Source organism: Periplaneta americana, chromosome 11 (genome assembly GCF_040183065.1).
Source record: "Periplaneta americana isolate PAMFEO1 chromosome 11, P.americana_PAMFEO1_priV1, whole genome shotgun sequence".
Classification (NCBI taxonomy): Eukaryota; Metazoa; Arthropoda; class Insecta; order Blattodea; family Blattidae; genus Periplaneta; species Periplaneta americana.
In genome coordinates, this window is record NC_091127.1 from 169,038,443 (window position 1) to 169,060,944 (window position 22,502).

Here is a 22,502-nt window from a genome sequence, read left to right on the forward strand (position 1 = left end):
CGGCAGTAAATCAACTATTCCACGTCAACGGAGTAATCACATCTCACATGTTACGCAGTCGCATACTATATCCGATCAGAATAACTGTACCAGTTCCTGATCACATACAACACACAACACTCCTCAAATGACGATACACGGCAGGTATTTTTCACAAACTATTGCACAATACCACACTAGATCAAGGCTGCCATATTTCACGTAGTTAGCTATATGAATGACACTTCATAAGAATATATTGTCAGTTATCGTCTCTATTAATATATTATGATTCACTTCATACTCGTCGGATTTTTTTACACTTCTATTTATGAAGTTACGGTTCGTACTTGCCACGTCTATATCCACACCCAGTATATTATGTATCATCATTATTGGCACACCTGATATCTACTCCTGTCAGGCTTGTTTTGTTTCCTTTAACCACGTGAGATGTTGGTGACATTGGTATTTGCTTACAAAACATACAAAATAAAAACAGTACTATAAACAAGGTCTGGAATTCCAAGGTTGTTAGGTATTTACGAGGCCTGTTCTGGATACTAACAGTAACGGTATAGAAATTAAACATGGTCAATTTAAAGAACACATGTAATATAATTATAAATTCTATAATTACAGATAATTTTATTCTATATACTTATATTGTTCAATGTTCCTCTGACAGGTTACGAGTTTTCAGCCATAGTTTTACATAACCTTTATTCATGCCGGGAGGAAATAATACATCGACTCAAGCACCAGTAATTTTAATCCAATGTGACTGGGATGAAGTTATTAGGTGAGTGCAGTTCCATAACTATTAATTTTGTTCCCTTATATATCATTGTGCAACTTAGAAAATTCTGCTTATTCATAGTTCAGTGTTAAGTACATTGTAATGCAAGCAGACCTAGGGTCTTTCTTCTCGCTCCCAGAAATGTAAACTTATTTTCACAAAAAATGTCATATAAACATGCGTCATATTCTCAATATTTTCTAGCCCCTAATTTTCTATTAATACACACACCTAAACTGGGCTCTAACCTTAGAGGAAATGCCGCTGCCCCTGTTCGGAAGCGCACCCCCGTTGTTTTTCTAAATAGACCTACATACAGCACTCAGAGCGGCCTAGTATAGCGCTGGCCTTCTGTGCACGAGGTTGCGGGTTCGACCTCGGCCTAGGTCGATGGCATTTAAGTGTGCTTAAAAAAATTTTTAAAGCTTCATTATTGTTCCAACTCCATACTAACTGGTCGACCCTCAACTTTGAGGTAAAAAAAAAATACAAATACGGTTAAAATTACAAAATTAATGTTCTCACAACTCTTAATTGAAGCAAAATACGGTATGTACTTAATTAACAGCAATGACAAGTTTTAAACTATGTAGTACCTACCACAGCATTTAACTTACTACACCTAAGTCTGTCAAAAATAACTTCATTAGTACTGCCATACAATGCATAGGTAATAATGTCTGTGTGATATATTTAACACATTCATTTCTTTTCCAGAAGAGCTAATGCAGCTTTTTGGATAGCCTGCAAATACCGAGGTAACTTTTTTAGAGTTACAATACATAATTATATGTAACTTCTTCAAAATGATCTTTCAGGTGTTATTCATTCTCTGAAATTAATTTTGAAAATTGTATTTTAGAACACCATTTACAATTTCGTTTTTAGGTGAAAATAGAATCACTTAGAATATTTAGTGTAAATAAATCGATGTCAGTCCTTTGACAACAAAATCTATGGCCCACCATAATTTTGAACAGTAGATAAAAGAATAATAGAAACAGAGCAGATTCCTGAAAATGTTTCTTTTAATTCTCAACTTTAGTTTACCACCATTATCCTGAAGAGCATTGAATCTAGTGGTTCATTACAGTAGGCCTATCATAATTTCGCGTGATCATGGAAGACTGTTGTAGTGTTAAATATTGTCTGTTATGGTCGTATTCAAATGTTCGTTGTTATGGTTACAAACAATTTATTGTTTTCAGCTTATTAAAGCCTATTTACTTAAAGGTCTTTTATTACACTAAGTAGGGACAATAACATTTTGCTTGTTACTAATATTACATTCTTTGTAAAGACAATGCCACAATCTTTTTTCTGTATTTTATAATGTGATAATTTTCATTCATAAAATTCTTGTCATATTACTAGAGTCATTCTGGATGTAAATACTGTACTCATATACGAGCAACAGAGAAATCTGAAATTTCAGGTCTTAACAATGGCTGGATTGTGAAGAAGATTTTGAGTTTTGCAACCATGTGTTGAAATTGAATTTATATCGAACACATTGGACAGTGTATCATGATGGACCAGTTCTTTAGTGATACTGTATTACTGAGGATGGAGTGATGGGTAGTTCCAAACTTTGGAGAAACTGAATTTCAAATTTCAGCACATGTACAAAACTCAATATCTTCATCACAATAGAAAAATTCTCAAATAAGTTAAAACTTCTATTACTCAGCATAGCTGTAGTTGTTCAGCAGACAGCAAGATGCTATAGAGCATTAGTGTTAAGGTTAGTTAAGTTACTAAAGTAGGCTAAACAACTAGAGCTGAAAATGTCAAGAGATATATTAATGACTGTAGTAGAATTGGATGTAATGGTATTTAGAAATGTCTCTTGTTCTATAAAATTATTTTAAGTACGATAACTTATTTGTTCTTAGGTCAAACTAGCTTTCAAGGGAAGATTCACAGCCAGGGCCTCAGTAATGAAGGTATTCCAAGACTTACGGCAGCAGATGGTTTCACAGTGTGTGGAATTTCACGGAATACAATACAAGTTAAACATGATTCTGGAAACATATGTATTTTTGTAGCTCCCTGTAGAATATTCAGTGGAATACATTCTAAGAGTGTAAGTAGCTTATTTGTCGTTATTTAAATTTTATTCGTGTATAAACATTAACAATATGGACAAGACAAGGGGCCAAATTAAAATCATCCAGCTACAAGTGGGCCACTTAGTTCTTATTGGAGGTATTCTGAATGTGTGTGAAGTATTTTACCACAGCATGCATAGTATTGTACCAGAAAAATAAAAGAAGTTTGGAAATTAAGTTACTAAAAAGATATTCCTATGCAGGCTGTGGATATAAAATTAAATGTTTTGCGCATTTCGAAACAATTCATTTTCCTTATCATTGTCATTTATAGTTTATTTTCTTGAACTATTATTCGAAAGACCATTTACTATTCACCCTGCAAAGAAAATAAAATTAGTTTTCTGAATTGCACACACAGATATTCTATACGATGCCAAAAAGTAAGATTTTGATTTATTTGATATACATACTAGGTTCAAAAAGTTCCCGGAATTTGCTACCATCATAGAAACAACGTACCTTAAACACTATTCTACAGCATTCCCTTCAAAATAGTTGCCTTCCGCAACAACACACTTTTGCCAACGCGTGTAGAGTTCCTGGAAGCAGGCCTGGAAGCCATTTTGTGAAACCCGTCTTAGTGCTCTCGTCGCGTTTGCGATAACCTCTTCAGCATTGAATCTCCGTCCTTTCAGATGACTTTTCAGACGGGGAAACAGAAAGTAATCAGGTGGTGAGAGATCAGGAGAGTATGGTGGGTGATCCAAAGCAGTTATGTTGTGCCTGGCAAGAAAATTCTTTACAATAATTGCGCGATGAGCAGGTGCATTGTCATGCATAAGGAACCAGTTGTTTTCTACCCACTTTTCTGGACGTTTCCTTCTCACTGCGTCCCAGAGGCGACGGAGGGTTTCTACGTACAATTCTTTCGTTACAGTACGACCTTCTGGAATGAACTCATGGTGCATGAGACCCTGAGAGTCGAAGAAAACTTCCAACATAACTTTGCTTTAAGTGTGCTTAAATGCGACAGGCTCATGTCAGTAGATTTACTGGCATGTGAAAGAACTCCTGCGGGACAAAATTCCGGCACATCCGGCGATGCTGATATAACCTCTGCAGTTGCGAGCGTCGTTAAATAAAACATAACATTTAAAATAACTTTGCCTTTGGAAGTGTCCCTAGGAAATTTTTGCTTCCGAGGAGATGTTTTCGATTTCCACTCAGATGACTGTCGTTTAGGGACTGGGTCGTACAAGTAGCACCAGTTTCATTTTGTTTAAGAAATCACCATCTTCATCAGCCATACTGATCATGTCCCCAGCAAAACACAGAACTTGATGTTTGTACTTTGCTCTGTGGACATAATTACAAAATGCGACGAACAAACAAAACACTATGATAAACAATTGCCTACAACTCAAAACCAATAATTGCCATTATCAGCAAACTTTAAGGAAATGACATCATGAATGTTACCAACAAAACAAATGTATAATATCCCTTGTTATATATTAATACGAAAAATTGTAGTAAAATTCCGGGAACTTTTTGAACCTAGTAGTATTTTACAGTTCAAGCAAATGTACCAGTAATTAATCGTGTGCAAATTCACACGAATATGCATAATAATAATAATTTTGATTTTTTTTTTTTTGCTCTCTCTTTATGAAAATGAGCATTTAAAAGCACAAAGTATAAATGTGAAAAGATAGGCCTACTATAGGTTTATAATGAGAATCTATTTATATTCCTGTAACTATTATTTACACAGTTGCAAAAGCAATGTATTCTGTAGAAATTTACTCCCTCCCTCTCAATAACAGTGGGGGCTTACAACTGGTGATTGCTAATGCTTTAATAAATAACTTACATAGCCTACCTATTATTTATATAGTTGTCAGCACCAGAGATGGTGCCCAAGGTTGCGGGTTCGATCCCGGCCCAGGTCGATGGCATTTAAGTGTGCTTAAATGCGACAGACTCATGTCAGTAGATTTACTGGCATGTAAAAGAACTCCTGCGGGACAAAATTCCGGCACATCCGGCGACGCTGATATAACCTCTGCAGTTGCGAGCGTCGTTAAATAAAACATAACATTAACATTAACCAGAGATGGTAATATCTAAACAAATTTTAACGAAAAACAGAAATAATTTTTTCTCTACAATAATTTCTCGTCGCAAATAATTTTTCATTCAACATGAATTATATTAATTTATCACCTTATTCTATGTAACAAAAATCGTCTGCATTGATTTGAACTAAATCTTCATTTTGTGTTTTTGATTTCAAATACAGATCTCTTATTAATTATTAATTGCTGTAGGTACAAGTATATGGTATGTCCAGAACTGTTTTTTCAATGTGAGAGATGGTGAAAGTCTTGAAACCCATGTTTTGCAGCATCACAATGCTTTTGTTTTATGCTTGGTCTAAAGAGAAAATAAGACATACATTTTTCGAAAAAAGTTATTTATCATTTATTAATCTTTCAAAAGAAAACAAACTTGATGCATTCTTGCTTTTACCTATGTAATTCTGCTGTTTGGAAATACAGGGGAATGGAATATTAAATTCTCATAAATATTTCAGAACTCTGAACACAATTTCTTTCCAAATATTTCATTACAAGGATCATAATTATTTTAATAATGATTCACAGGTTTAAGGGCCACTCAGGTCTATATTCTACAATAACTTCTATCACAAATTGTATCGTTTAATCTGAGATTATTTATTTCGCAGGTGATATCACTTGATGTAACTTCAGGGGGTTTATGTGTGTCAGTATGTACAGAAAATAAACTGCAAGTGTGGGACACCAGACAAGGTCTTTTGAGGGTATGTCAATAATATTATGATTGGATGGTAGAAATGATATTTCTATGCCTGAACACTTTTTTTTAAGGTCAGTTAAGAATAAGAAATATTCTGTTTCCAACAGCAAATATTGGCCTTTACTGTTTGTCTTACGTTAGTTCTAAATTCCTTCATTCACTATTTCTTTAGTTTATCGACATGTATCAAAAGATGCATGTATTGTTTCGTTAATTATTATTGCTGAGGTTGGCTTGATTATTTTGAATCTTGAACAAACATAGCAGGCAGACAGTTGTTTCCTAAGAGCAAATGGCTAAATTTAAATAATTCTGTGGAACAATCCCATTTGACTAAAATCAAGTTTACCAACTTCATTTCATATGCTGTTGACTCACAATTTTGAACAAATCACCACTACATTCTCCAGATGAACACGAACTTAGTAATCCAATAAATTATGTATGTTTAGTTACAATAGAGAGAAAGATAATCAAATGAATATTTAAGGGGAGAGGATGGTATTTTTTTTAACTTTTTTCCTATTTGGTGTAAAATATTAATTTTTTGTATGTAGAGAGCTCATAGCTGTATAAACTTAACCAAATAAAAATATTTGAAAAAAAAAATTATTTGGGGGCTCAAATTTGAAAAAAATATGCCCAATGCAGGATTGTACTAAAACCGATATATCTAAACCGTTTTTAAAGATAGATTCAAACAGTTCTTTGGAATGTATTTGCAAAAGCATGTTCTACAAACTGTCTGTAACAGAATTTTGATATTAGTCCCTACGTTTGTAAAATAAACAATTAAAATTTAATAATAATTTTCTGATTTCCTTTCTTGCAAACAAACGGACATATTTTTAAAATGAAATCAATTAACAAAATTCTGTTACAGAGAAAAGTTTCCTGACAGTCTAAAGAATGGGTGTTGTAAATTTTATGCATGCATCTTCAATAGTTCAGAAATTATATCCATTTTTGTCTGGCAATGTAGCAAAAAAAAAATGAAGTTACTGGAAATTGATATAAGCGGGCGTGTGATTTAAAAATCCATAGTGCAGGAAGTTTAAAAATTATGTCTCAACATCCGATAAGAACACAAATACCCACAAAATGTTATGCAATGCATTCCACACATATCAAAGGGTATTTCAAAGAAAAAAGTTTTTTTTTTTTTATTTAATTTACCGGAAACAACAATAAAAATGGGTGAGTGATTTAAAAATCCATAACGCAGGAAGTTGAAAAATGGCGACTCAACATCCGATAAGGGTACAAATGCCCACAAAAATGTTATGCTATGCATTTCACATATATCACAGAGTATTTTAAAGATTAATTTTTTTTTTAATTTACTCATTTTTCACCAAAAAATACCATCCTCTCCCCTTAAAGCAAGTTCTTTTACTAGTAACTTAATAAAAGAGAATATTATTAGTCTTTTGCATAAAAGTTTCTACATTGTTTATGACATTGCTTCAAATTGTAATTCAAATTTCAGTACACCAAAACAAATATTTGAGAGCTCAAAAAATTGTTTCACTGATTACGTTGTTACAGAGGACTTTGGAGGGCCATGTGGGTGACGTGTACAAATGTCGTTTCTTTCCATCTGGCATTGTCATACTCTCTGGCGGTGCAGACATGCAGCTTAAAATATGGTCTGCTGAAACAGGGCAGTGTCCTGTAACTTTGCGTGGCCATACTGCAGCTGTGACTGACATGTGTATCGTTGACAGAGGTCGCAACATAATTTCAGTTTCTAAGTAAGCACGACATTGCTGTTGTTTTCTTATGTGTGACAGAACTACATTTCATGTACAGCATCTATGAAATCGTTATATTAGATCACTTTTGAAGATAATCACCCTGTCTTTCGACAGTAGTAGTTCAGAAGAATCTGATGACAAGTACAAAGTTTGAAGTCACATTCAGTATGTGTATCATATTAACTTGTTCGTTGTTGAATACTTGTGTCATGTATTTATATGAATAAAGGTTCAGAACCAGTATGATAATTCACATTTCGACTTTCTATCTTTTATATATAAAATACATGATAAAATACATGCAGTTTTACATATCCAGGGTTTTTTTTTTTCCTGTCGAAATGTGACAGAGATATGTGACTGATATATGAAAGGAAATTGTCGCGAATTTTCGCTAAAATTGGCTGTCTTAATTTTTTGCTATAAAAACGAAAAAGGATTATTTTTCTAATTATTTTAAAGAAATACAGTATATTAGTTTTGAAGATGTTAGCTGCAAAAGGATAGAGAGACAAATTATTTGAAAAATCTATTACTTTCTTTAGGACCATTGATGACTGAGGTTTTGTATAAAACTGAGTTAAAAGAGGTACAGATGATGATGATGATGATGATGATGATGATGATGATGATGATGATAATAATAATAATAATAATAATAATAATAATAATAATAATAATAATAAATCTTAAATGGCTTTTAAAGAACCCGGAGGTTCATTGCCACCCTCAAATAAGCTTGCCATTGGTCCCTATCCTGAGTAAAATTAATCCAGTCCCTACCATTATATCCCACCTCCCTAAAATCCATTTTAATATTATCCTCCCATCTACGTCTTGGCCTCCTCAAAGATCTTTTTCTCTCAGGTCTTTCACCTAACACTGTATGCATTTCTGGATTCACCCATACGTGCTACATGCCCTGCCCATCTCAAACGTCTGGATTTAATGTTCCTAATTATGTTAGGTGAAGAATACAATGCATGCAGTTCTGCGTTGTTTAACTTTCTCCATTCTCCTGCCACTTCATCCCTCTTAGCCCCAAAGAATAATATTAATAACAACAACAATAAGCATTTGAAATGTGGATATGGAGAAGATTGGAGCATGTGAAATGGACAGACAGAATAAGAAATGAAGCTGTGTTAGAAAGAGAGAATAATGTTGAAACTGATCAGAAAGAGGAAAGGAAATTAGCTGGGTCACTGGCTAAGAAGAAACTGCCTATTGAAGGATGCACTGGAAGGAATGGTGAACGGAAGAAAAGTTCGGGGAAGAAAAAGATATCAGACGATAGACAACATTGAAATAAATGGATCATATGTGGAGAATAAGAGGAATGGCGGATAATATGAAATATTGAAGAATGCTGGATTTGCAGTGAAAGACCTGCCCTTGGGCAGAATACTGAATGAATGATTGAATTAATGAATTATCATCATGATCGATTATTATTATTATTATTATTATTATTATTATTAATATTTTATATTACTTTGTTTCGGCATGGATATTGCAAATACTGCATATACGATTACTGCTAATTAAGATTGTGTATGAGTATATGAAATTAGGTCTACATGGTGAAAAAAAAAAAATCACGAAATTACTGTCACATTTTAAATCATAAATACCGGTACTATATTTTATTAACTTTTCACGAAAGATTTGAAACATTTTCACCAAAAAAACCTGATCCTGTTCATAACATATGCCTCTCAGAAATTATAAGAATAAGGGCTGCTCTTCAATTTATTTTTTCTGTTTTCAGGGATGGCCGAGCCAAACTGTGGAGTTGTGGTGAGGCTTCTTGCATAGCAACTCTTGTAGAATTGCCAACAACCATCAATAGCTGCAGTCTGGGAGTGGCTAACAACAAGTTACAATTAGCAGCTCCTGAAGAGCCCCCAAGTACGTAACTGGTGATGCTTGTAGTAATTTTTTTCCACAGAATACCGACATTACGTGAAATTGGCTGGCTGGTTGCCCAAGGACTCTATAGAGATTTAAAATATTTTTCTCTGTTAGGTTCCCCAGTATAGTCCAGTTCTCCTGTTACTGTTCAGGCCTTGGCATTTGATCAGATGGATATTATCTAGTACTGCATCTATTTCTACCAATATAATGCACCTATTTATACGTAGATGTTCAATCGGGCAATCATGACCTGTTTGTATCTGTAATAGAACAACTGCTGTTCTTCTTGGGAAATTGTATTCACATTGACATGTATACTATAATAAAATACAAATAAATTCAATAATTAAAGGAAGAAAATTTCATCTAAATAAGAGGACTCGGGGAAGGATGCAAGAATACTTGCAGCATTACAGCGCTGAATGGTGATGCCAATGCGCTGACGTAGATATTGACTGCTTCGAGGGTCCCCAGAAAGCTGCACTAAACTTCTGCCTATGGTGGAGATGAGAGCATTGGCTTCACTACACCACAGTCTACTATATACAGTCGCGAAGCTCAATATATAGTAAAAATGCAAACATGGGCAGTTGCCCACCACTAGGATCGCTACTATCGCCTCATCATCGCAGATCTCTCTCCTAGTAGACAACAAAATATGTTACACTTTCGTTGTGTTCTTTTGGAAAAATTAACAGCTCTTCCATTATTGAAATATTAAATGCATAAAGTTAATTTATTATTTTAATGAGGTATATTAAATTCCACTATAAACTCGAAGATACCTGCAAGAAATAGGTTAATATTATTTTTGTTTGTGCAAAACGAACTGAAATTTACTATAATCCCTTCACTCATTCAAGATTATAATGATAATTAACTATGAAACCAATAAATATTAATTTTCATTTCCCTTTACAACAATAATATAATAACAATAATAATGGGAATATGAATTAATGGAGTAACTTACGTGTACCGGTACTTGTAGTGTAGGCTTATGTAGTTAACAAAGTGGGATGAGGTTAAGCAATAATAATCACACCAGAATTGGAAATAAAACGTGATCAATAAATTTTATTTCTACGTCTCTAGTAAAGTAACAAATAAAAATAACAACAAAATTAACAGCTATAATTAAAAACATATCTTTGAAAAAAAAAAGTAGGCCTAAGCAATAATAATCCCACCAGAATTGAAAATAAAACGTGATCAATAAATTTCATTAAAACAAACTTAATTTTTCTACGTCTCTAGTAAAATATTATTATTCCAATTATTGTATTTTAGCCATTAACATTTTCATTACAACCAATAACGAACATTTCACAAGCATCAATGTGAAATACGCAACGAGCTAGCACTCGATGGAAATACGACACAGTCCAAAGTCGACTGTGGACAGTCTATTGTTTCTAGTTGCTAACCGCTTGGAGCGCTTTATCACGAGATTTGCAAAAAATCACCTCAAGCTTCGCGACTGTATATAGTAGACTGTGACTACACCATGAACCAAACTTTTCAACCGCAAAAGGGACAAAAATATAATTATCTGCAAGATGTTTATATTTATGGTGTTTACTGACAACAGCACTTTCTGCTGCAAATCCTGGTGTCTTAGAGGTTGAAGGGGCCAGTGTATCCACACATGTGGAATCCCAAATTAAGGATTTGCCTACACGCCACGGGACTAGAGTCAGACCATCGAGTCTCTTGCCGTCGGAACGGCTGATCCCGGAAGGTTCTAAGATGGATGGAACCCCTGAGGATGTTAATGCTCTTTTAATGATGTCATTGAGCGATGAATGAGAGAGAGACGCCCCTTATTCATGACACAACTTAAGGCATGGTGGCCATAAGAATCTACAATATTGCCACAGATACATTTATGAATGTGACAGATTTTGCAACCGAGGCGTAAAGCCACGGAAACTTTAAAGGATTTGAGATCCATAAGGGTACCGATGTTAGGGGAAGGAATTGCATGAAGCCAAGATCCTGAAACATTTTGTTGGAGAGCCAAAAAACGAGCACGATCTGTATCTGAAGAAAAAGATGACTGAAGGGACTCCTTAACAAGAGAGATTAGTATTTCATCCCAATTCTTTTGAACCGCTGGAAAAGACGGAGGATCAGAGTTATTGGAAACCTCACCCCATCGAACTAAAGCCTCCTGCACAAAAGGGATCTGAACCGAATCTTCTTGGGTATGCCTTTTTATTAATGTCAGCGTATTCTTTATTAGTAACTTGTTTGACCATTGATGTAGCTTAGACTTACCAAGCTCGACTCATACTGAGACTTCGCTGGAACATGGGTTCGAATCTTGCTAGAACTGATTTCCTGCATCACTTTTTTCCGAAGATTTCGCCATATACCATTTCTTCCACATGGTAGATCACACTGCATCTATACTGTTTTCGCTGTAAGAAAAATCCTAATGTAAACAGAAGTACGTTGCTGTCATACCCGTGATTGGCTCCCAGTCGAAACACTCATACGACGCAGAGAAATATAGTTCGTGTTTGGAAACCATAATCTTGTATTATTTGAAAATAAAAAATTCAATTCTAGTTGTTAAATACAATGAAACATATAACTTCACTCATATGTAAAACGTTATGTAAAAGAAAAACTACTTTTATATTTTGTTATGTACTATGAACGCGGATTAATACCAACAGTAACACCGCGGTAGTCTGTTCTTCTAAGAGCTGGCATCGCTACGTAAGCACGTGGTACTGAAGTATGGCTTCTGTATCCTCGGTGTGTGTGGCTATTAGTCGTAAGATTGGAAACCTTCTCAAAAGCGGAAAAACAAATAGTCTTGAATGTATATAATAAATTATGTGATAATTTAATTACAGTATAATTATAAAGTAAATTATTCCTAAGCAAACAAATGCATAGTAGTGAGGTTAGGCCTACTTGACGAGTAACGGGAAATGTTTAACATGAAACAGAATGTACAACAGTAGGCGGGAACACATACTGAGAATCTATGACGCCAAACAGCGGCCAATGAAGCCTCACTTCAGTCACGTGCTATTGTTTATATTAGGATTTTTCTGACAGCGAAAAGATTATAATGCAACTTTGTTAAATAACCAATTAAAAATAATACATTTTTCTCGAGTATTAGCTTTTGTTCATCTGTAAGTTCTACATTTGCTGCTTTATTCTGTCATCTTATTTGTATAGTTGTATCTTTTTAAATAAAGCTGCATGTTTACAAAAGGGAAGTTTTTCATCTTACATAAACGTTCAGTATAATCAATTCATTTTCAATGTCTGTGTGTATTTTGTCTATTATATGTAAAAAAAAAGAAAAAACTTGTTCAGATGATTAGTTCAATATCATCACTTGATGACCGTAATATCAGTAGTAATGTGCTTTCTATTTATCTTATATTAATTATACTTTTTTTTCCTTTGGACTGTTATTTTAAAAGGTATTTATTGTTTGATGTACATTTAATTTATTAATCAGATTACCAGGAAACAATTGGCATTCGTACAGTCCTCTCTGTAGATTAAAAACTCAAAAAAAGTTTCATATCCATGGTTCAAGAATTAAAACAGAAAATCAGTATTCCGAATTTAAAAGAAAACTTACAAATTAAACCAAAACCTTTAACTCTATTAATAGACAAAATTAATATTAGGTAGTCTCCACAAAACTGGCTTCATTTATACACCAACGGATCCTTGATCTCCAGAGAACAAGGTGCCGGTGCAGGTGTTACGTGCTGTCTCTTCTCACTTTATAGATCTCTTGGATATGGAACAAGTTTTGATGGAGAAATCATTCCAATAAGTGAAAGTCTCAGGCATCTTCTATGCCACATCAATAAATTTAAGAATGCAGTTATATTGTCAGACTCCAAAGCAGCTATTCTATCAATCGTCTCTAAACACACATCTTCATCTCAAACAGCAGAAATAATTAAAATGTTCTCTCAATTAATATCACTCAATAAAAGAATTGTATTTCAATGGATACCATCCCATTGTGAACACCTCAAAATCTGTGCTTCAGTGGCTGACCATGACAATATCTTTGAAAAATATTGGAGTACAAGAAGTCAAATGACTTTATTGTCAAACGCCTGGCATTAGAAAATAACAACAACATATTTAGTATAAACAGCCATTTTGTTCAGTCATAATTTACAGTACAATTAAGACGCAAAGAATTTAAAATTAATAATGCTTGCATGGTATGTAATGAATGGGTATCTTTTTTTCGAAAGTCGTCTTCTTATACTGTGCAAACTTTGGCATATCTGTCATTCGAGGCTTTGCTGTAATATCAGATGTTGATTTTCATTTTTTCGAAAGTATGGGCTATTCCATCTCAAATCGACTGAAATATAGAGAAAATTGACCTTACAATTTCTAAATATAATAAGACTTTTATTGTACGTAGAGAACTGTGATACAATGCTTTGTGCAAAGTTTGAGGCATCAGAACTTCATAGTGTTTAAATTAAAAATATTTAAATTTATCGTATTTTCATAAAATTAACAACTTTAAACTGTTGTAGCTCCGAAACCCTTTCACCCAATGATCAAAATCATGATTTATTTTGATGCTCAGAAATTAAAGTTTACTTTTTTTTTATGGAAATGGAGAAAATTAGATTTTTCCTCATTAAGACGCCTTTGCCAAGGAAAAAATATTTTAAAAACATGTAGTTAGATTCCGCATTGAAAGTACAAATAAACACATATTATTTACTATGGCACGTTGATAAGAAAGTATTGAAAATATCAAATAAAGAAAATATATAGTACGCGCTTGAACTAACCAGCTGACTGTGAGGCGGAAGCTAGCGTAGGCAAGCAAGACCAGGAGACATAAACACGTGATGTGTCGTCTAGCAGCCATGACTGTGCTAGCTTTATCACAGGGTTTCATAAACACAGGAGTAAAATGACGCTCAACGCTCGCTTATCTTCAGCTCTCGGCCAGTGCGTGCGGTACTGCGCTGTTCAAGTCTATGCGTGTGAAAATAATTTATTTAATACCCTCGAAACTTACTGCCATACCACTAAGCAAACAATGCCGAATCCCTCTTAATAATGCAAGGTTGTTTCTCAATATTTTTTACATTTTTACAAATTGGCAAAAAGCCTAAAAGCAAGTAAAATCAGATTATCTGTCTCTGTGTGTACAATGAAAATAAGGATTACTTCTTAACATAATCTACCAAATGGCAGTTCAGTGTTCTGCAGTAAATGGTTCCAGAGTTCTGAGCGCTGAAAGAGGCTTGTTTTTATAAAATACGCTAAATTTGTCGCTCAATAATACGAAAACCGTTTGACTTTCGATAGTTTTTTTTTATTGGGTTATTTTACGACGCTGTATCAACATCTAGGTTATTTAGCGTCTGAATGAAATGAAGGTGATAATGCCGGTGAAATGAGTCCGGAGTCCAGCACCGAAAGTTACCTAGCATTTGCTCGTATTAGGTTGAGGGAAAACCCCAGAAAAAACCTCAACCAGGTAACTTGCCCCGACCGGGATTCGAACCCGGGCCACCTGGTTTCGCAGCCAGACGCGCTGACCGTTACTCCACAGGTGTGGACCTTTCGATAGTATATTTTTGAAAATGCACTCCCCTCAGCACCTTGTATAAGTAGGGAAAAAATTAGAGTATAAAAAAAAATGCGAGGTTTTTTACTGATCGGTTTCATATGGAATAGCCCGTACACATGAAGATTTCTTGAGCTTCATCTAAAATGTCAGATTTTGTCTCTACATACTGTAGGATAATTTGCGATACACTGATTTCGAGGTACATATTTTTCTTACAAGACTTTCCTGCTCATGTTGCTCTATGGGTTTGGCAGACTGATACATTTCAGTTGTTTTCTTTGCAGGTGAGCACGAAGTCGGCACTGAAAACAAGATCTTACTGCTGGGTTGTGAAGACGGCACAGTGCATTGCTTAGCAGTGCGTAGCCGACAGAACCTTTTCTCTGTACCCCATTGCTCTGCAGTCAACTGTGTGGCAATATTGTCAGTTGATTACTTTGTGGTGGGCTGCCAGGACGGCCAGATCCTGCTGTACAGTTTCCAGCACCCTTCTGAGCCATTGCACTGTTGGTTCGAATCCAATAGTGCAGGACTGTGCCTTCTGCCATTCAAAGAAGATGGGTTCTTCATCGGTAAAGCTGATGGAACTTGTATTTATCACCATCTTCCAACTAGGAACAGTAATGAGAAGTTACGGAATATTAGAGTACAGCTTACAGGGCCTGACTGCGATCCTGTTTACGATCTCTCCTTCGATGGAACTTACGTGTATACGGCCAGCAGAGATGCAACAGTAAGAAAATATGACGTACTGAAAGTTCTGCCACATTTGGAGTCGTTTGTGTGAGGCAGTAGGAGTATTTTGAATGCTAACATAATTTAGGAAGAAGACATTCATAAGTATGAACTCATCTTTATTAAGACTAATCTACTCTGGCAGTTTTGGCTTGTTTATATACTCTGCCATTATATATTATATTTTCTTATGTGTGCTTTAATTCCTGTAACATGAGGCATGAAATAAATATAAGTTCTGAATGTTTTCAGGATGCCCACTTGTAAATTAATCTGGATATTATAAATTCTCGAGTTCTTTGTACAGTGAAACCTCTCATTTACGGACATCGAAGGGACGTAACAATCTGTCCGCATCTGGGAGGTGTCCTTTATTGGGAGGGAGGCTCCCCAATCTAACAGTAAATTTATAATATGCATTATGTATCCCTTCACACCTTAAATGAAAATAATGTATTACTGTAGTTTAATTCCAAATACAGTCTACTGCACTACAGTAAATTCTTTGCAACTTTGAACCACAGTAAATAAACTGAAAAAGGAAAATACAGTACTGTGCCATGCAATCTAGGTCTATAGTTATGCAGTACTGTAATTTACAGTTTTCAACTTAACCTTTACGTTCAGGTGCCATGTCTCTCGAAACAGAACAACTGATTGACCGACCGACCGACCCCATCATGTGTCGAATACACGATCGTGAAAACCATGGACCCATCAGACAGGTTAAATTTTATGACTTTATCTTTCCGCTTCCAGCTGACAAGGGGTATATAACCGGCTGGGCTAGTGGTAGCCTACGAGACCTGTATTGTCTTCTTTCATGTTAAAGAATTTCTGTACAGTTCTCAAAACTAAATTTTCCATTTCTGTAACACATTAGGTCTTGAAATCCAAGTTCTGTCCGCAGTCAGGAGGTAAAGCAAGCTTTAGGACTGTGAAATAGCTGTCCGTGTCCGTGTCCGAGAGTGTCTGTAAACGAGAGTTAAATTTATCATTATTTCTATATTATTTCAGTTGGGACATAAAAATCTGTCCATATATGAGGCGTGTCCGTATCTTGGGGGTGTCCGTAAGGAGAGGTTTCACTGTAGTTCAGTTGTCATTTATTACTTATTTAATTAACCCTGTTTTGTTCGTATCAACCCGAGACATTTGAATCTTTGTGTGTACATGATATCTTAGACTATCAAAATACAAACATATTTCAAGATTGTATTTAAACAAATGTAAAACTTTATGAGAAGAAAAATATATGTAAGTAGAAATTAAATGAAAATAACTGTTCAAACAAATAAAATAAAAGTCCATCACTTGAAGTACTGGTCAGTGTATGTGAATACTAAACTAGTGGACCCAAACTGAATCCTGATTGGGACAAATTGCCTGGTTGAGATTTTTCCAGGACATCCATAAACCACAAAAGAAGTAAATTAAAATCATCAGTACCAGTTGCAGAAGACACAGCCCTGCAGTATATATTGACTACATCCCAACTCTGGCTACTAGCAACAGGCATCTATAATGAACACCGATCAAAATACCCCTCATTTCTCGTGAAAAACAACAACTGAATAGACTACAGTGGACTTTATGTTGTCAGCAAACAGCTGGATACATTAAGAAGATTGATTGATTGATTTTTCCAGGAGTTTTCCCCCAACCCATTAATAGCAAATGCTGAGTAATTTTCGGCATCTGATCCTGGGCTCATTTCGCCATAATTATCACCATCTTCCTGTATTCTGCCTACTTCCACATTCATGTTATCCTATAATACAGGGCTAACAGAATGCGACCTAATGGATGCCTCCAACCTCAGGACAGGATTATTCTTCACCATAAAGTCGCCAAAAAAAGAGGAAGAAGCACAAATGGCTACACGTGGATGTGTGTGGCATTAGCAAAAAGAAAAAAAAACTTTTGCATTAAAATGAAAAACACTGCAATGTTAATTTACAATCAAGATAGTACGTTAGATGTGATCTACAATAGTACATTGGTATGAAAATTATGAAACTCGCGCTCATTTCATAAACATACTCGCGTCTTAATTACTACCATTATAGGCAAGTTTCATACGACTTTTTTATGCTCGACCATATTTCTAACTTGAAATTATAAGTATTCATGTTATTCTTATCTGACTGGAGAGAGGAACTGACCTTGTGCAATATCTCGTAAATTGTGAGATGTGCGCAGACGCGAAAGTATTGATTTTTTCCGAGGAACAAATGTCATTGACCTTGATATAATCTAGAGAGTAAAATGAACATTAATATTGATATAATCTTGAAATTGATTTAGACATTGAAAAACGAGATGACAAATTGAATTTATTTGAAAATTATTTACAACGCTAATTATTATAGTAACAGAACATAACCTTCTGCGACAGTATTGGATTTCCAGCCTCCGTGACGTTTCGCTAGTTGTCTTTCGATTGTATATCCGAGAATAATCAATACAGTACTTGCGCTTTCATATTGCTACAATGGTGTTTTCTGATTGGTGGAACACCTGAACTTTAATGAATAGGTGTACTTTAATGAGGTCCATTAAAGGGCTGCTACCAGGTGTATAATTACTACATTTCGGCATGGTCGAGCATAAATATACTTCTTGCATCTGCCGCAAATTGTTTTTTTTTTTTTTTTTTTTTTTTTTTAAAGCAAAATTTATACCTAGCACATCAGATACTACAGACTGCTGTCAAAGATCCTGACATCTCATCTTAACCTTTTCTACCGACTATGTAACATTGAAATTTGGATTTATTGAAAACCACGGCACATATTGTTGTATACAGGGTGTTAGGGGTTTGAGTTCACAAATTTGAACAGGAAGTTATTTGTATGAAATAGAACCAATACTTCTAATGAAATATTTTTCTGCAACGCATAGTTCAACCAATAAAAAATAAATTGCGTGGAAAGTTTCGTTCCCGAAGTTTTCATCCATCTTAAAAATTTTAAGGCCTACTATGAATGTCGCAATAGACATTAAAAAGATGAACAATTTATGTCTTCGTCTATTGTGCATAAAGTGAACTGTTTATTCACAAATTAATGCTCAAATTTTATTATCTGTACATTCCGTGTAACTAAATCATTAGTATTGTATGTGGCAATGGATTTTAAATGGGACCTGAATTTTATAATTAATCATTATTTTTCATAATTCTACTAAGAGTAAGTTTTCATAACGTGATATTTCACTAATTTAAGTGTTGTTCATATTTCATACATGAGAAATATTATATTTTTACGTTTCAATTACATTAAAATATTTGAACAGTCATTTTGATTAATTTCATTTATTTTCGATTCTTAAGATCAGATGATGATGATGAAGATCAGTTATAAGCCATTCGGTAACTTGTGAAACCAACCTACGCCTAAGGGGAAAGAAGTGGATTGGAAAACTTCCCTCCCTCGCTACTCTTCTACTTGCAGCTAGTTAGCTCACTTACCCCCACCAATAAGGTTTTTACTACAAACTACAGCGCACACAAGCATTTGGTTTCACGAGATAACAAATGGCCTATACTTACATACACTTTGCTGTCAGTGTAAAGTTACGAGGTTATGTTACTGGCACGCCTTATATCTCACTTCATTCTGGCAGCGTGAATTACAGTGGTTTCTTTCCAATATCATAATTTATCACCTTACTACAACAAACTATACGTACAATGTTGATACTGGTACTTGATTTTTAAAAGAATCACTTGTCCTTGACATTTCAATAGATTAAAATAATCATATCATTATAAAATATCCCATTCCAAACTTACATATTATCTTGTTCAATATGACAAATCATTCTATCGACAATAATAAAATTATATAAGAAACAAATTTAAAAAAATTAGAAATACAGTGAAACTTCCCTTAACGGACACTTCCCAATAGCGGACATTTTCAAATTCCCCTGCAAAATAACAATGGCCCTTATGACAAAATTCTTCCAAATAGCGGACATTCTCAATAACGGACGCGGACACTGAAATGTATCTCCCAACAACAATTAAAACTTCCAAATAACGGACAGCGTGAAAGAAAAAAAAATGGTTGTAAATTAAATGGAATTCTTTGCAACAATCATTATCGTGCATTTGAAAGTTCTTGTACTTTATTGAAGGTAAGCAGCACAGTTGTTAGTTGTGATACTGAACGTGAGCAGTCCGTACATTCTTTGTTTGTCAAGTTGAGTGTTCGGAAGTACAGTCACATTAAAAATGTCACAAAAACGTAAACATTTGTCACTAAAAAAGAAAGTGGATATTGTAAAGCATAGTGAGAAGGAGAAATTAAGTGTTCATGAGCTGGCCACAAAGTTTAATGTGGGAAAATCTCAGGTTAGTGAAATTTTGAAAAACAAGGATGTTATTTTAAAATCATACACTGAGAACGCAATTCTAGATTTCTTTGTGTAAGGCGAAGTGGTACAGTGACTGGTGTTTATTTCATTTACACATTTACTGGTATGATTTCTCTCTGGATGAATACTGTAAACAATCTCACTGACTACTGTACTGTACTGTAAAATATAGTGTTGAATATGTATGAGAAATTTTAATGCACTGTATACATACTAATGATTTTCTAAATAGCGGACACTTCTCAATAACGGACATTTAATTTTTCCCCGGCGGTGTCCGCTATTGGCAAGTTTCACTGTATATTAAATAACGACTGAACAGTTTGCATCTAAACCAGAGCTGTCAAAGAACTACGTATGATTTTTTTCATAAAGAACAGGTTTCTATATTTTGTCATTATCTTTAATGATTTACGGATATGATTTCAAGCTATATCAGTGCAATGCACATTAACGAAAAGGAAATACTTATTAAGATAAAAGAACACGAAATAATTAAGGTTTCCCACACGGAAAGTGTGCTGCTGCAGCAATCAAACCATCACAGGACGTCACAGCAGTTTGCAGCAATCTGGTGACGTCAGACAAAGCATGGCAGCTGATGTCTACAAGGTACTCCAATAGTTTTTGTTTGATTTCGTGTCGGTTATTTTCCTTCAAAGCATGATGTCTAGTTTTGATGAGGAAAAATAATTTCTTCTGTTAGCACTGAATTGTAAAAGAAAAGGAAGTGGCGGGTGCACGAAATCAATGAAAAGATTGAAGGTTCTTGTTGTTCAGATCACCTTTTATCATACAAGAACGTGTACTTCTGCACTTTTCCAATTAACTTCTCAGCGAATTCTTCTGCCATTCTGTACTGCCCATATAGTACATCTGTCTCCAAATCAGGGTTTAAGCTAGAAAATAAGTAAATGTCGCAAAAATGCACAAATGAAAAATTATATTTGTGCAAATTGCGAAAACTTGGCCAATATTCTAAATAACTGTATAAAAAATATAAAATTAACAAGGTTTGCAGAAACAAAAAGTTATGTAATTTGTTTCTTGGAGTTTTATTACTTTCAATCCATCTTACCACACTCTAGATACGCTTATGTAAGTAAATCATTAGACGTAGGTATATTTAGAATCAATTACTGCCGAATTTACATCACATTAAAATAGGTTATTTTATTAGCACTCTACATCCACAATGAAAGTTAAACATAACCGTAACATAAACACAGAAGTTTGCGCCCAGCTACCAAATGGGATCATTCACGATGATTCACATAACAGAACACAATCGTGGAGCGCTGACGTACACGACAGAATATGAGGAAATGGCGTCGTTGTTATGTTTCCATGGTTACCAAGTATGTTTGTGGTTATGTTTATGTTCCCATCATGAATGATGGTAGGCTCATTCACAATGAAAATTAAACATAACGTAAGCGTTAACTTAAAAATGTAACGTTATGGTAAAATAAAGAGCATTCACGATGGGAACATAAACATAACCGCAAAGATACTTGGTAACCATGGAAACATCACAATGACGCTATTTTCATCTTCGTTTCTGAAGTCCATTGTGGTTGTCGCATTTTTGCACATTTACATTGAAAGTCTGTTGCATTTTTAGAAGTCGAGTAGCAAAATGCGAGTGTGGCTTAAACCCTGCTCCAGACAAACTGTCCACTGCCTGCCATGATCTAGACTGGTCTGGCACGTCGGCCTGCCTTTTGTTTGACTGGGATGATAAAATCTTACATAATACAATTCAAACACTTTCCTGCTGTGGACACAGATTACTGCCTGTCACAGCAGCCCATTTTCTGTGTGGCAGAGCCTTTAGAAATGAATGGAGGGCAAATCGTAAAACAGCGAACGCTAAGCTCCACCCACGACCCTTTTCTACTTTTCCCCTAAAAGCTCTCCACACACTCTAGCGGGAAAGAGTGGAAATAGGGGTTTAGGGTGGGGTGACATCTATTGGAAGAAAGTGGAACAAAAAGAGTGAATGCGGCATCTACGAAGCAAAAGAGGAACTTCGTTTTGTCTCTCTCTCTCTCTCTCTCTCTCTCTCTCTCTCTCTCTCTCTCTCTCTCTCTCTCCAGCCTCTCCTTCTCTCTTCCTTGCTTCATGTCTCTCTCCTTTTTTTTTCTTATGACTTTGTGGAGGGTAGTATTCAATCCATTGATCTTCCTAACAAAACGCGTGCACGCATGCTTTTTGGTCATGCTTTAGACCTCTCGGCTATCAAGACGAGTTGGTGGTAGAAGGGAAAATGAATCTATTTATGTTCAAGGGAACTGCCATAACGTATTGCAGAAATGCAAATGTGGCGCGGGGGACAGTGACCGAATAGCATGGGTAGAAAGTGGCGGGCTTGTGAATTTAGCTTGGTAGGGGTTGACTGCAGGGGTGGCATAAGTGTTAACGCACGCTGGTAG

The 22,502-nt window shown here is 35.1% G+C and overlaps 1 protein-coding gene across 5 annotated transcripts; it reads left to right on the plus strand.

The window, feature by feature from the left end:
* Window positions 1–9: 9 nt before the first annotated feature.
* On the plus strand, window positions 10–15,931 carry LOC138709580 (proteasomal ATPase-associated factor 1-like). Of its 5 annotated transcripts, none has more exons than XM_069840458.1 (8): window positions 10–144; window positions 668–781; window positions 1,496–1,536; window positions 2,674–2,864; window positions 5,582–5,677; window positions 7,222–7,427; window positions 9,202–9,341; window positions 15,234–15,931. In XM_069840458.1, exons 2-8 carry the CDS (start codon window positions 708–710, stop codon window positions 15,734–15,736), a joined length of 1,251 nt encoding a protein of 416 aa, XP_069696559.1. In that variant the 5' UTR covers window positions 10–144; window positions 668–707; the 3' UTR covers window positions 15,737–15,931. The 5 variants fall into 5 exon arrangements, with proteins under 5 accessions (XP_069696559.1, XP_069696560.1, XP_069696558.1 ...); XM_069840459.1 differs by having other exon boundaries at window positions 15–140; XM_069840457.1 differs by lacking the exon at window positions 10–144 and adding an exon at window positions 365–554.
* The last annotated feature ends 6,571 nt before the right edge of the window (window positions 15,932–22,502 follow it).